The 15,552-nt window shown below is 36.4% G+C and overlaps 1 protein-coding gene across 1 annotated transcript in view; it reads left to right on the top strand.

Moving 5' to 3' along the window:
• MCU (mitochondrial calcium uniporter) overlaps positions 1-15,552 on the top strand; it is a gene marked incomplete at both ends in the record, with an annotated part of 217,366 nt that overhangs the window by 182,746 nt on the left and 19,068 nt on the right. Inside the window, 4 exons of the mRNA XM_079716050.1 lie at positions 2,013-2,183; positions 3,768-3,872; positions 11,848-12,008; positions 13,507-13,710. Coding sequence (XP_079572176.1) covers positions 2,013-2,183; positions 3,768-3,872; positions 11,848-12,008; positions 13,507-13,710 — 641 coding nt within the window. The remainder of the gene's footprint in view (positions 1-2,012; positions 2,184-3,767; positions 3,873-11,847; positions 12,009-13,506; positions 13,711-15,552) is intronic.

Here is a 15,552-nt window from a genome sequence, read left to right on the forward strand (position 1 = left end):
ATATAATCTGTGGTGAAAAAATCCAATCAGTAGTTGCCCAGGGGTTAACTTGAATCGGGATCAAGAGAATTTGGAGGGGCTAATGGAAATGTTCTTTGTCTTGATTATTATGTCAAAATTCATCAAATGTTCATTTAAAATAAGAGTGTACATTGTTATTTATAAACTGTGCTTCAATAAGTGTTACTTTTAAAATTTGTCACGAAACAATGTAGTGTGAGGCTTTTGTATTCATTGTAGGCATTATAATTTACTAGACCAGGCGAGGAAATAAGATGTAAATGACTACAACTATAAAAAGTTTGATGCATTTAGAATCTCCAGAACATTATTCTATGTATATTTCCTCTTGGCTCTTCAATTTTGAGGGATACGAATCCTTAAAAACTTTATAGAGTGGATCTTTTGGTTCTTAAAAAAAGCTAATAAAGAAACATTATTAGGGACTTCCGCAGTGGTTAAGAATCCGCCTGCCAACGCAGGGGACAAGGGTTTGAGCCCTGGTCTGGGAAGATCCCTCATGCCGCAGAGCAACCAAGCCCGTGTGCCACAACTACTGAGCCTGCGCTCTAGAGCCCACGAGCCACAACTACTGAAGCCCGGGTGCCTAGAGCCTGTGTGCCACAACAAGAGAAGCCACCGCAATGAGCAGCCTGCACACCACAACGAAGAGTAGCCCCCGCTCGCCGCAACTAGAGAAAGCCCGCTTGCTGCAAGGAAGACCCAACACAACCAAAAATTAATTAATTTAAAAAATATTTTTAAAAAAGAAACATCACTCATCTTAAAGCAGTATGCTAAGTGGGGTTTTGTAATTAATTTATTTATTATTTTTGGCTGAATTCCATACCAGATTTGATTCCAAACCCTGTTTTCCTTTCACAGACCAGTGATAAATTATCATCTTTATTTATTTTTTTTAATATTTATTTATTTATTTGGTTGCACCAGGTCTTAGTTGTGGCAGGTGGGCTCCTTAATTGCAGCACGTGGGCTCCTTAGTTGTGGCATGTGAACTCTTAGTTGCAGCATGCATGTGGGATCTAGCTCCCTGACCAGGGATTGAACCCAGGCCCTCTGCATTGGGAGCACGAAGTCTTATCCACTGTGCCATCAGGGAAATCCCTAAATTATCATCTTTAAATGCTTGGTTGCTTGTGTAAAAAATTGTGGTTCAAAATTTATTTATTAAAAGATTCATTTGAAAATTATTTTGAAAGACTTATTCTGGCATTTGTTTTAGGGACTAAGGTTCTATAAATCAAGACTGTTAAGGAACAAGATAAGGAAATAAGGAATTCTGTGCCGTTCTGTTGTAGAAAATCCTTTCAGTTGTGTAGCTTATGATAATGGTTCCCTTAATAACGTTTTGTTAGTAAATCCCAAAAGTTGAGCTTTGGCCTCTTGCTAACCTCAGGAAAATGTTCAAGAGAACTTAAAAGGAATTGTTTTTTATTATATCATAATATGTCCAAGTTGTATAAGAGAATGCTTACTTATCAAGCACCTTGGATATAATATTATACATACTACAGAAATATGAGTTGATTGTCCTTGAGTAAGTCTCACTTATTAGTGTACTTTCACATGTCATTCCCCACAGATTCTTAAAAACGCTCTGGCTCCCGAGAGCCACCTCCTACAGGGTATAGAATTTGGCCCAGCAATCTCTGGCTACTTAATAAAAGTTTACTAAATGGATTCAGGGTTTGTATTCACCAATACCAAGAACTTTACCTTAAATTCCTGGGAAAGCCTCTCGTTGGCCCGCTTAAAAGATAATCCTTTGCATATTTTCTTTTTTCTGCAAAGTGTTGTGTGATAGATATGATCTTCCATAAGCCATTTCCTGAAATAACCTTCAACTAAAGCTAAAGGGCATATTCTTGAACCTTAGAAAACATTTTAAGCCACACTAATAATAATAAAACCCCATTTAAGAAGATTAATAATGTCACTTTAACTTATAATGAAATCTAATTATCATATGGTTATGGGTCTTTTTCATTCAGATGTGACAGTGGTGTATCAAAATGGGTTACCTGTGATATCTGTGAGGCTACCATCCCGGCGTGAACGCTGCCAGTTCACACTCAAACCTATCTCAGACTCTGTTGGTGTGTTTTTACGACAACTACAAGAAGAGGATCGGGGAATTGACAGAGTTGCAATCTATTCACCAGGTATAGTCACCTTCATTATTTTTTTTTTTAATTTTTATTGGAGCCTAGTTGCTTTACAATGTTGTGTTAGTTTCTGCTGTACGGCAAAGTGAATCAGTTATACATTTACATATATCCACTCTTTTTTAGGTTCTTTTCCCACATAGGCCATTAAATAGACATTTCACCAAGGAAGACATACAGATGGCCAAGAGGCACATGAAAAGATGCTCGACATCACTAATCATTAGAGAAATGCAAGTCAAAACTACAATGAGTTATCACCTCACGCCAGTCAGAATGGCCATTATCAAAAAATCAAGAAACAATAAATGCTGGAGAGCATGTGGAGAAAAGGGAACCCTCCCACACTGTTGGTGGGAATATAAATTGATACAGCCACTATGGAGAACAGTATGGAGTTTCCTTAAAAAACTAAAAATAGAACTACCATACCACCCAGCAGTCCCACTACTGGGCATACACCTTCATTATTAATTCCCACCCACCCATCATTTCACTCCAAATTGTTTTTACACACACACACACACACACACCACTGCAAAAGAATCCCATGCTCTTAACTTTAGGACACAATCTTTTGCTTAGCAAATGTCAAGAGAGACAGTGATTCTCTCCCAATTTTCAGAATATGATTGCTCAGTTTTAGCAAGGGTATATACACAGGGATCTCCTTCACCTCACATATAATGCCATGGGCAAAGATGAACCATCAATCACATTTATACTTTTGAGACCTTTTGTCATTACCTTAGGTGTAGAATAAACTTTTCTAGTGGTTGAGCCATCATCTCTGAAGATATGAAATATTAGGCCTTCTTTTTAAATCTTCTTAGGTCTTTCACATAAATGTTTACAAAATAAAGACATATGGTTTGAAAATAATATAAAATAAGGCACTAAAAATTCCCATTTGACATGATATCCATTTCATTTATTTATTTTTTAAGTGCCTTACATTTTTCCCACTTTCACTTTGAAAAATTTTAAACCTATAGAGAACGTAAAAGCCTAGTACAGTAAGTACCTATTTACCGTTGGATTTACTCAGTTGTTGCTAATTTGCCACATTTCTGTAGTTAAATATTTTAAATATTCTTAATTCTTAACTCATCTTGTAATATAATTAATAGATCAGCTTGGTGTACTTTGCTAACCCTAGCATCTGCCCCTACTGGATTATTGGCAACTAATCAGTAACTACACTGCAAAGTACCATATATTAGAAAACATTGGGTGTTTTACTCAACCAACTTCCATCATAGACATCCATGCACCTCTCCCAGTGACCCTAGATTTCCAGCTGACACCTATACATCTATGTAATTATTTCACTTGTTCATAAAGTTCTTCCAGAAAAACACGTTGTTAAATCTTTACCAAGAAGATTGCCATGAAAACAAAAAGCCTCAGATAGTATAAGCTTTGTTTAGCATAGAACTTAGGGATAAGGCAAAAAGTTAACTGAAATTTAAAAGAGAAGACATAATTTTAAAATCTATTTTGAGGATTGCTTTTTTCTTGACCATTCTTGAATAATTATGGACATATGACCTTAAAATTTTCACATTTAAATTTTCACAGATGGCGTTCGAGTTGCTGCCTCAACAGGAATAGACCTCCTCCTCCTTGACGACTTTAAACTGGTCATTAATGACTTAACATATCATGTACGACCACCAAAGAGAGGTAACAAGTAACCTTGATAAGGTCAGAGAAATGTGAGAATGGCTTTTGGAAAGAACTTTTTTTCCCCTGGGTATACTTGAGAAACAGACAGTATTCAAAGAGCAGTCAAAGTTTTACATATAGGTAGCACTTCACTAGTACACTGACTAAAACATAGACACCAGAATGCTTTATTATTGGCTCTTGTCACTGTTTCACATAAATGAGTGTTCTACATAACTTAAACTCCTTCCTTCCATACAAGCTGAAAGTCATATTATTTTAATAACGTTACTGGGGGAATCTTTTTAAAAAATTATGGAATTCCCTGTCCTCTTAAACATTTGTAACAGGAATTAACCCCTTTTTTTGATGGCTGAAGGTTAGCAGTTTGAAACTCAATTATTGTACAATAATAGTCCTTGGGAACTTCGGACAAGAATATGCTTTTATGCGAAAAAAATGGGATATTTGCCTCCTGTGCCAGAAAACTCAGTAATCAAATATTTTCATGAACTACTTTTAAAAACCAAAGTTAATGCAAAAAATCCATGATAAACAAAATATCAAAAATTTAAATAAACACAAAGTTAGTTTTACTGATTTTTCTTTTCACCCCACACTCCGATATGGCTTTGCACAGTACTGATGCTATTAAATAGCCCTCTAAAATAACATTTTGAAGTGTGTCTCTTTTGGTCATCTTTCTCTCTTTGCCCTTGATACTCATTGTCACTCACTGCTGTCGTTAATTCCCCTTCCACCACCACCACCCCCTCCATCAGCTTCCTAGGACATTTGTTATTTTCCATTTTGCTTTTGAGAATTGTGTCTAATGTAGAAAAAGTTCTAAGTAAAAGCCTAAGTATTGAATGCCTCCAACATCTGGTCCACATCTACCTTTAAAGTTTTTCTCTTTTCTTCTTAAAAGATGCCTACTTTTCCTCCACCCTCTAGTTCCTTTGCTCTTTCCTTTACCACCTCAGTGTTTTCTCACCTTTCCTCTAAGATGCCTTTTTCTTTTCTTCCTAACCTCCTATTTCCTCAGGTCAAAATCATCAATGTCAGCTCTTCCATGATCCCATTCTTTCTTTTTCTTACTCCCTGCCAACCAGAAGTGATTATTCTCTTCTCTGAATTCTTCATTCCTTTTCTTTTCAAATGATCAGAGGGAAGGCACTGTGATTTTTGTATACCCCATTGACTTAGGTAGTCATCCTATATTGAGCAAGTTAAATGAGTTAAAGAATCCTTTAAATAGTAAGACATTACTGAATCAGATTTTATTAAGTTGGAATAATTGAACATGTAGACCAAGGATTGTTAGCTATATATTAGCTATACTAATATGTTTTTCTTCTTTATTCCCTGATTCTTGGACTAGACCTTCTCTTTAAAATAACAGAAGTACAGGCCTTATTTTACTCTGTTTTTTTTGTTGTTGTTCTTCTTTAAATTTGCTCTTTATTTTTTTCTGGCTTTATTGACATATAATTGACATATAACACTGTGTAGTTTAAAGTATACAGTGTGATGATTTTATATACTTATATGTTGAGAAATGATTACCACAACAGGATTAGTTAATACCTCCATCATCTCACATAATTACCATTTCTTTTTGATGAGAACACTTGAGATCTACTTTCTTAGCCACTTTCAAGTATACATTACAGTTTTGTTAACTATAGTCACCATGCTGTACATTAGATCCCCAGAACTTATTCATCTTATAATTGGAAAATTGGTACCCTTTGACCAACATAGAACTACTGTATGATCCAGCAATTCCACTTTGGTGTATATATCCAAAGGAAATGAAATCAGAATCTCAAAGAGATATCTACACTTCCATGTTCATTGCAGCATTATTCACAATAGCCAAGCTATGGAAACAACCTAAGTGTCCATCTACAGATGAATGGATAAAGAAGATGTAGTGTGTGTGTGTGTGTGTGTGTGTGTGTGTGTGTGTGTGTATCTAAAATATTATTCAGCCATGAGAGAGAAGGAAACCCTGCCATTTGCAACAACATGGATAGACCTTATGTGTGTATATGAATTTCCTAGAGAGTTCATTCTATTTTGATTTTCTACTGCATTAGTAAAATATTAAAAGTTGACTAATATATTCTTATATAAAGTATAACAATCAGGAAAGTAAAGATTTATGTTGTCAAAAACTAGAGGTATTTTAATCAATGAATAATTCTAACCATCTTGTCTAATACTGTGTTTTTAAAAGAGAAATGAAAGTTTTAATTTTTTAAATAGGGCTATTCTCAAGTTGAATAAGGAAAGTAGAGGTAGAAACTGAAAAGGGGAGAAATTATATTTGATTCTCTGGTAATCAGTTTGGCAGCCTTACAACTCTTTGTTTTATCTGTATCTCAGAACTGTGGGAAATCTATCCACCTTCCCTAGAAGTCAATTAGAATGTGAAGTTTGCAAGGGTCAGAAATCTATAATTCATGGGATATTTGTAATTTGAAGTATTAAATTTGGTAAGCTCAATAGTAGCATTAGTATAAAACTTTAAAAGACCATTTTAATATTTAAATTTAGACATCAAATCTCTCTCAGCTCTGTTATTATTAGTCAATGAGCGATTATGTCATTATATACTTTTTTCACAGAAGCTTAAATAATACTGTTTTAAGTTCATAAACACTTTTCCCTCAATTTTTAAAACATAGTAAAAAAAATCTTTTTTTCTTTTGAAATAAACGTAAGATAGGTTTTCATTTTGTTTCCATCATATTATCTTCCTCCAAGTCACCACTGTTTGTCAGCTGCGGTGAGTTAAGAGAACAGTTGAATTTCTGTATTTGAGAGGGATGCCAATCATACAGATGAGTAAACATATTCCTCTTCCCCACATTGTAACTGTTTTTAGTGAAAAAGCTAAATGGAGAAAAGAAGTTGAAGGCACTAGGTTTTGGGTATTAGATAATGAGAAGAACACTAGGATTTTATATATACATGGAGCAGATGGAACAAATATACTTTATCTAATAAAAGTTAAAATAGTTAATGAAGGAAAACTTTTCCAGAATAGTTTTAAGTTTTGACACAGTTTTTTTCTACTCATTCCTTACGCCCCTTTAATTTTCGCGTTTCTCCTATTTTTCTTTTCCCTGTGCATGGATAGCACTTTAGAGCTAAAAATGCTCTATGAATGTTGTGCACCAGTAAACCTTAACTTCACATACTTCACCAGGCACTGAGGATAGAGGGCTTATTCATATAGGATCTAATATAGCCATGTTTGATGTTTATGTGGGATTGGCAGTCATAGGTATTACAAATACCTAAGTACTGACAACCCTTGTACCTAATGCCAGCATTGGAGGGAAGAGGCAGGAAAAAACTGAAATGGAACAAGGGGGCAGGTCATAGCAGCAAGACTAGTTGCAAGTTCCATTGCATTCTTTTCGTTACCAAAGCTGTATATGGCTGGATTCCCCTGTGACCACTGGTCTTGAAAATTTTTGTGCTAAGGAGACTCATCTTGATTGGCAACACTAAGCCCTTTCCCCCATTTATCCATCCAGAGGATATTGGAGACCTTGCTTCTCTCCTAATAATGTAAGTAATTGAGAGAAAATGTTGAACAGGCAAACCAAATACCAACTATAATGAATACCTTATCAGAGACTCAGATAGCCAGAATCCTTCCCAAACCATTATAGTAGCTGAAAAGACTTTTTAATCCCCATTATTTGTGCACATCTCCCTGCCTTTGTGTACCTTAATTATCCTGGCACTGATGGCATGTGAAGAAACATTAATAAACATCTTAATTGCTTTTTTTTTTTTTTTTTTTTTTGCGGTACGCGGGCCTCTCACTGTTGTGGCCTCTCCCATTGTGGAGCACAGGCTCTGGACATGCAGGCTCAGCGGCCATGGCTCACGGGTCCAGCTGCTCCGCGGCATGTGGGATCTTCCCAGACCGGGGCACAAACCCGTGTCCCCTGCATCGGCAGGCGGACTCTCAACCACTGTGCCACCAGGGAAGCCCCTTAACTGCATTTTTAGTGAAGCATACACAGATCATCCAGAAGTGTTTTTGTTAAGCCATTAGCAGATTTACCTTCTCTCTTCCTATAATTTCATCTCCAAATAGGTGGGCAGATTTTTCAGGGTCAAGGGTTTGAGGTTGTTGTTTTCCTCCACCATGACAATACCTTGGAAGCATATTCTTCCTGTCAAGAAAACCTAACAAAATAAAGCTAAGTCTCTTGAGTTTGCCAGGGCTTTACTGATCAGAAAGATAACAACTCTGTGTTCAGCCAGGTCTAGAACTGGACATCGTGAGACTGATCTCCTATGAATTATCATTTTATAGTCTTTTCATTGCTGTTTGAAGGTATGTTGTAGCACATTAAATTTTATTTGTTTTGAATGGTAATGCATTCACAATGTTCAACTCCCAAAGTCAAAGAATATATGGGAAAAGATTTTCTCATCCCTGTTTCGCAGCCACCCTTTTCTCCTCTTACCAGCAAGCATTGTTCTTAGTTTCTTGTTTCCTATCAGAGAGTCAGTGCATTCATAAGCAAATGTGAATGCATAATCTTTTTTCCCTTTTTATGCAAATAATAGCATATCATACATATACTCTTCATGTTAGTCAGGGTTCAATTGGGGAAGCAGAAGCATGTGAATAAAGTGGAATAAAAGATTTATTATAGGAATGAGACTTTGTACAGTTGTAGATGAAGGTAAAGCAGTAAGTATCTGTAATGGGGAGCTTGGAAGATCAGAGAAAAGTTACTAAGTTTGAAGTGATGGCACATGTGGACAAATCAAAGCTTGCCAGGGAACCTGGAAATTCAAGTGCATCCAACTACTAGGATAAGAATTAACAAAGGAGGGCTGGTAGAGAGATCCCTAGAACTTTCTGTGACAATGAAAATTTTCCATTTCTGCACTGTTCAATATGGTAGCCATCGGTCACATGTGCCTATTGAGCACTTGAAATGTGGCTAGTATGGCTGAGAAACTGAATTTTAAATTTTATTTCATTTTAATTAATTTAAATTTAAATAGCGACACACGGCAAACAGTTACTGTTTTGGACAGCACAGCTTTAGAAAGCTGCATCTGGCTATGGGCGTGGATTTGCCATTAATCATCAGAGGTGGCAGTTGAGAAAAAAGAGCTGGATGCAGAGCCAGGGAGAGCCGGCACACACTGGCATCTCCAGGCACATCTGCATCTGTCTCTCACTACTAATGACAACCTTCAGAGCACGATGGCTTCTGCTTCACTTCTGCTTTCTAAAACCTCACTTGAATCTCTCTTTTGGCTAACTCTAATTCAGAACCATACAGGGAATTTGGGGGAATTTGGGATATATGGGAAAGCATAATTCCAGTTTAACTAGATGTCAAGGTATAAAACCACCAAACTGCTTTTCTTACCTAACAGTGTATTCTGAAGGTCTTAAAATACCAGAACATAAAGAACTCCTTATTCTTTTTCACAGCTGCTATGTATTACATTGTATGAATGTATATTATCATTCACTTAGCTGCTTATTTTATAATTTATCATAGTGAAAAAAATCAAAAGAGAAATAGTTTTACAAACTTGGAGTGAGAAATATGTTTCTACCTATAACATAAAACACAGAAGAAGCCATGAAAGAAAAGACTGATATAAAAAATAAATTTTCTACACAGGAGAACCCGTAATATGAATATTAATTTTAAAAGAATAAGTCTTCGATGAATGACATTCTAATATAAACTCTTTTATAAAACAAATACCAAGCCTGATTCCAGATATTATAGATTTTCAGGTTATGATTGTCTATACATATTTGATCATTAACGTGTGTGCTTCATTAGGAAAAGGAAGAGGAGAGGATCTGTTTAGTTTGTTTGCTTGCTTCCTTCTTTCTTCCCTTCCTTCTTTCCTCCCTTCCTCCCTCCTTTTCTCCCTCCTTGGATTTCTAAGCAAATACAGTGTAATTATGGTATTGAAAGTGGAAATGGAAAAAGAAAGGACATGGAATAGAGAAGTCATTGGACTACCAGTCAGAAGATCTTTTTCCCACTCCCTGCTAGCCGTGCAGCTTTGTGAATATCATTATTAGACCTCATTAAGGAGAGAAACCACCTCATATTTGATGTTTTCCCCTCTCTAGTGAATAGATCAGTACCTAATACAAAATGTTTGTTAATCTTATCTCTCTAGGACTCAAAATTCCTCATTTATAAATTGTGGATTATATGCTGCCATGAGGATAAATATGGGATAATATATGTGAGAGGATTTTGTTTACCATAGATAATTTATACCTACCTAAAAAATTATCTTTTGAAAGAGGACTGAGGACTTCCCTGGTGGCGCGGTGGTCAAGAATCTGCCTGCCAATGCAGGGGACACAGGTTTGAGCCCTGGTCCGGGAAGGTCCCACATGCTGCGGAGCAACTAAGCCCGTGCACCACAACTACTGAGCCTGTGCTCTAGAGCCCGTGAGCCACAACTACTGAAGCCCGCACGCCTAGAGCCTGTGCTTCACAACAAGAGAAGCCACCGCAGTGAAAAGCCCGCACACCACAATGAAGAGTAGCTCCCGCTCGCTACAATCAGAGAAAGCCCGTGTGCAGCAACGAAGACCCAACGCAGCAAAAAATAAAATAAATAATAATAAAAAGAAAGAGGACTGAGCTTGCAGGAGAAATATTAATATTGACAAAGTAAAAGCCTCATAACTCAGTTCCAGGCCTGGGGGTCAGGAGGCATGGACTCTACCACTTCACTATGACATTCTAGAGTGCAGTTTTCTCTTTTTGTAACTTTGGAAAGTGTAGAATCATGTGTGAATGTGAGCTGCAACTTCAGTGCAAAGCAGACTCTGTTGACGTAGACGACTTCTAGAACTCCAAGTGTTCTTGCTTTTATCTGTTCCCATTAATGCAGCACACATTCATTGAAGCGTGCAAGATACTATGCTAGGTGCTATATCCCATTTTACTATATCAGCTCTTCTCTAATCCAATTTGCTACCCTTATTTGAATTTTTTTATTGATTGAATTTCTGTGATAACTGTACTAAAGGACATCCTTGAAGAATATTTGAAATACACACATGACTAATTCTGACTGTGGCTTATTTTGACTTAGAAAAAGGCTGACCTTCTGCTGTAGCTAACAAAATGTCACATTTAAGTCTAATAAGATTCTAAAACAAAAGCTTTACTTCTGGTGCTTTTTAAAAAGTTATTTGACAGCTGAGATCAGCTGACTTTTTATTAAATTTTCAAAACATAATTTTTAGATTTCTGGAAGCACATGCTACTCACAGAAGAGGATATTGAATCAAAGAATTATTTAATCTTTTACCTTTTCAGTTATTCTCATAACTTCATGCCCTTTCAAGCTTGATATTGAGACCCATACAGCTATTCTATGTCTTTGCCCAACAGGAATAAATAAAAATTGATATGCTAGGGGGAAGGTATATAGGGGCTAAGATTATTAGGATAATGGTATTTTTATTTATACCCTTGTATTTGCAAATTTGAAATACTGTATATTTTTTCCTTAAGTGTTAGTTACTAAAGGGAAAAGATGACCAATTGGCAAGACCACAGATAAACTATAGATCAGAATTTTAATAAGCATGATAATCAGATTAATTCTAAACCTCTCTACTAGTTTTTGACATATTACTTTAAATTTTTTGTCTTTATCTAATGAAGATTATTATTACTTGTAGCCTCATTTGTAGCACTTATACTTCCAAGAATATAATGGTGGATGTTGGCTTCAAAATTTTCAAGTTGCCCAAATATGAGTTTACTCTCTAGGATTTATAGACTTTTCCTTTTTAAAAAGGAACTATCCCTTTCCTTCAGTTTAACATTGAAGGTGGGACCCCTATAGTGGATGAATCTGCCTTGTTCTTATCACTAATAGCCCTAGGAATAGCAACTCTTCATTTAAGGCATACAATTTTTTAAATGTAATCTTTTTCTTTCAGACCTCTTAAGCTATGAAAATGCAGCAACACTGAATGATGTAAAGACACTGGTCCAGCAGTTATACACTACTTTGTGCATCGAGCAGCACCAGTTAAACAAGGAAAGGGAGCTTATCGAAAGATTAGAAGATCTCAAAGAACAACTGGCGCCCCTGGAAAAGGTGCAGATTCAAATTTCACACTATTCTCTTCACCAGTATTTTTTCCAGAGCATATATGTTTGCTTTTTTTCCCTCCGAGTTTTATGTGATTGCATTGTGTCAATCAAACTAGTCCACTAGTTTTGGGAACTGAATCATAAAAAGCCTCTGATTAAAGCTAAGAAAGGACTTAAAAAGGAATAGTTTGGAGCCTTGATAATGGACATAGAGCTTTGAGCTCTAACTATACTGCCCTTAACCAGACTTACTACTTTTACAACAAAGATTGGAATAATTGCTGATCAAGAAGGGTTCTAAATGAGGTGGATAATCATTTTAGCCAAGTTAAGAATTAATATTGTATGGAATACTATGCAACTGTTAAAAACAATCATGTAGATCTAATATTCTACAGAAAACACTTCATGATATTTTATGAAAAGTAAATTACAAAACAATGTGTATGTTAGTGCATGCTATGATCCAGTTTTTAAGTGTATTATGCATATAGCCATACACACACACTCACACACATATATACAAAGAAAAAAATTAGAGGGAACATATTCCCAAATGCTAATAGAATAGTAGGATTATGAATGATTTTTCTTCTTTACACTTTCCTAAGTGTTTTACAATGAACATGTGTCATCCTTTTTTTTAAATAAAAATACAAGTATTTCCATTTTAAGAAACCAGACTATATTAGAGATTAAGTAAGGGAACAAATACTCTTAATACTGTGCTTTTTCTGATTTCTTTAAAAGTAAGGAACACATATCTCAAGGTTGTTTTCATTAAATTTAAGACCATTAGAAATGTTGGATAAATTAAATTTGAGGAACTGTTGTGAAGGGGGATGAAATTTAAATCTGGTATTTTCAAAATGTAAAGCATTTTTAAATGTACCAACTATAGCATAATAATTATCATCCCTTATTGAATATTTACTATGTGCTAGGAATTGTCCTAAGTATTTTACTTGTATTCTCTTATTTAATCCTCAGAACAACTCATTAAGGAAGTTATGGTAATGTGCAGATCAGGGCCTAAACTCAGCCATTCTGAATCCAGAGTCCATTCTGTGACCCACTGTGCTGTTTTGCCCCTAGTAGACCTTTTGAGTAAAAAACTAATGATAGATTAAATCTTGTACACTACAGTGAGAGAACATTGGCATGTTTTTATTTCTCTCTTTCAAAGAAAGCAATCCTGTGGTTGGATAAAGACCCACTGAAACTAACTTATTCACTCCCATAATTTCACCATATTTTCAGCTACTTCTAGGATGAAACATAAAACACAAGTGTATCAAAAATGTTATTCCTATAAAACAGTACTCAGTAAAAACTACAGATATTATTTAGGAAGACAAACTATATTTCCTAGAATTGAGACTAACTTATATCTTGATTACGAGCCCTGTTTCTTTAGTGAACATTGAACAGTTTAAATAAGAGTTTAAAATTGGTTCTATGTCAAAATGCTTTACAGTTGACCAGTCATGTGTGCCCTGTAGGTACGAATTGAGATTAGCAGAAAAGCTGAGAAGAGGACCACTTTGGTGCTATGGGGTGGACTTGCCTACATGGCCACACAGTTTGGCATTTTGGCCCGGCTTACCTGGTGGGAATATTCCTGGGACATCATGGAGCCAGTTACCTACTTCATCACTTATGGAAGTGCCATGGCAATGTATGCATATTTCGTAATGACACGCCAGGTAAGAATTCCTCTTCAAGCAACTTTCCATGAGATAGTACAATGTTGGTTGTCAAAGTAGTTCTCTTTTCTCTCATAATCTTTCTAAGGTCAGTTCCCTTGAAGTAATCATTTATCCTTTATACATACTCACACAAACACACATATGTGCACATGCATGTGCATGCCAATTATGTATCAGGCACTAGTCTAGGTGCTAGAGATAGAGAGATAGATATGACATGGCTTTGGCCCCCATGGAGCAAATAGACTATTAAGAGAGCCATATAAACCATTAAATTCATAAAACTATTATAGTAAGATATAGAATAAGAAGGCAAAGGAGAAGAGTGGTCAGCTGTAGGATAACTTGCTCAGTTGGCTTGGCTTTTTATGTACTGTGTAAATTAATTTAGCAGTCAGATGGTGTAGTCCCAAGCTTTTGGTTTTTATTGAATGTTTGGAATGGAGAATTGGTGATAACTAATCAAATAGTTAAACTAAACTCTGGGCTACTTCTAAATATATTAGGAGTATAGGTGTGTGTTGTTGTTTTTACTTCATGGAAGAAAAGTGAAAATTAGATATCTAATCACTATTCTATTCTTTATCAACCAAGGCTCATATTTTAAATATCAGTGTCTAGAACTAATTTTTATTGTTAGTGCTGTATTTTTAGTAGCTTGGAAATCCATAATGGTCACTTTAGGAAGTATGAAGGATTTATTATCACTTATTTATTACTGCTATATGTGATACAACCACAGATCCAGGCTCCCTTGAATAAAAAGTATTTGAGGGCTTCCCTGGTGGTGCAGTGGTTGAGAGTCCACCTGCCGATGCAGGGGACACGGGTTCATGCCCCGGTCCGGGAAGATCCCACATGCCGCGGAGCGGCTGGGCCCGTGAGCCACGGCCACTGAGCCTGCGCGTCCAGAGCCTGTGCTCCACAACAGAAGAGGCCACAACAGTGAGAGGCCCGCGTACTGAAAAAAAAAAAAAGAAAGTATTTGAAATAGCTGAGAGATATGAGAAACCTTTTCTATTTTCTTAGGTATCAAAAGAAAGCTGGGAGTTGCTTCTCTTATATTTTTATATGTCCACTGTTGAACATAGACATTTTGTTTCTGTTGTCATTAGACCAATGGTCATAGGCCTATTTTTGTGTGGGAAAATGAAAGCCCAAGGGTGTTATTTAACCCTTCTGGGCCTCCCAAATATGTCTAGTGGAGAAGAGACAGTAAACTGTTCATGTCCTGCTATTGTTTGCCCAGTGTCTGTAGCACCTAATCCCATATCTGGCTCATGTTCGTCACTCTACCTAACAGAGCTGACAGCCAAATCAATCTTATCTAACCACACCTCTGGACATGGCTTGCATATGTGTATATGTCTGTCTGTGTTTCTTTCCCTCTTCCTCTGCCCTGTCACTGTCCCTCATATACCCCTTTAATGGATAGTTTTTATCGACTGAAATCCAGACTCCTTAGCCCAATATTCATAACTGGTTGCTGTCCTTTCCAAATGTCTCTCAGCTCCTCTGTGTATGTACTAGGTATTTTAAACACATCAAATTACAGTTGACCCTTGAACAACGGAGGTTGGGGCGTCAACCCTCTGTGAAGTAAAAAAATCCACGTATAACTTAAAGTCAGCCCTCCATATCATGGTTCCTCTGTATCCATAGTTTTTCCATATCCATGATTCCACATCTGGGGATTCACCCAACTGCGGATCGTGTAGTGCTGTAGTATTTACTATTGAAAAAAATCCGCATATAAGTGGACCTCTGCAGTTCAAACCCATGTTGTTCAAGGGTCAACTGTGTAGTCTGTATTTCCCCCAAAATGCCCTGAGTTTTTCA

This window comes from Hyperoodon ampullatus (assembly GCF_949752795.1).
Source record: "Hyperoodon ampullatus genome assembly, chromosome: 1".
NCBI lineage: Eukaryota > Metazoa > Chordata > Mammalia > Artiodactyla > Ziphiidae > Hyperoodon > Hyperoodon ampullatus.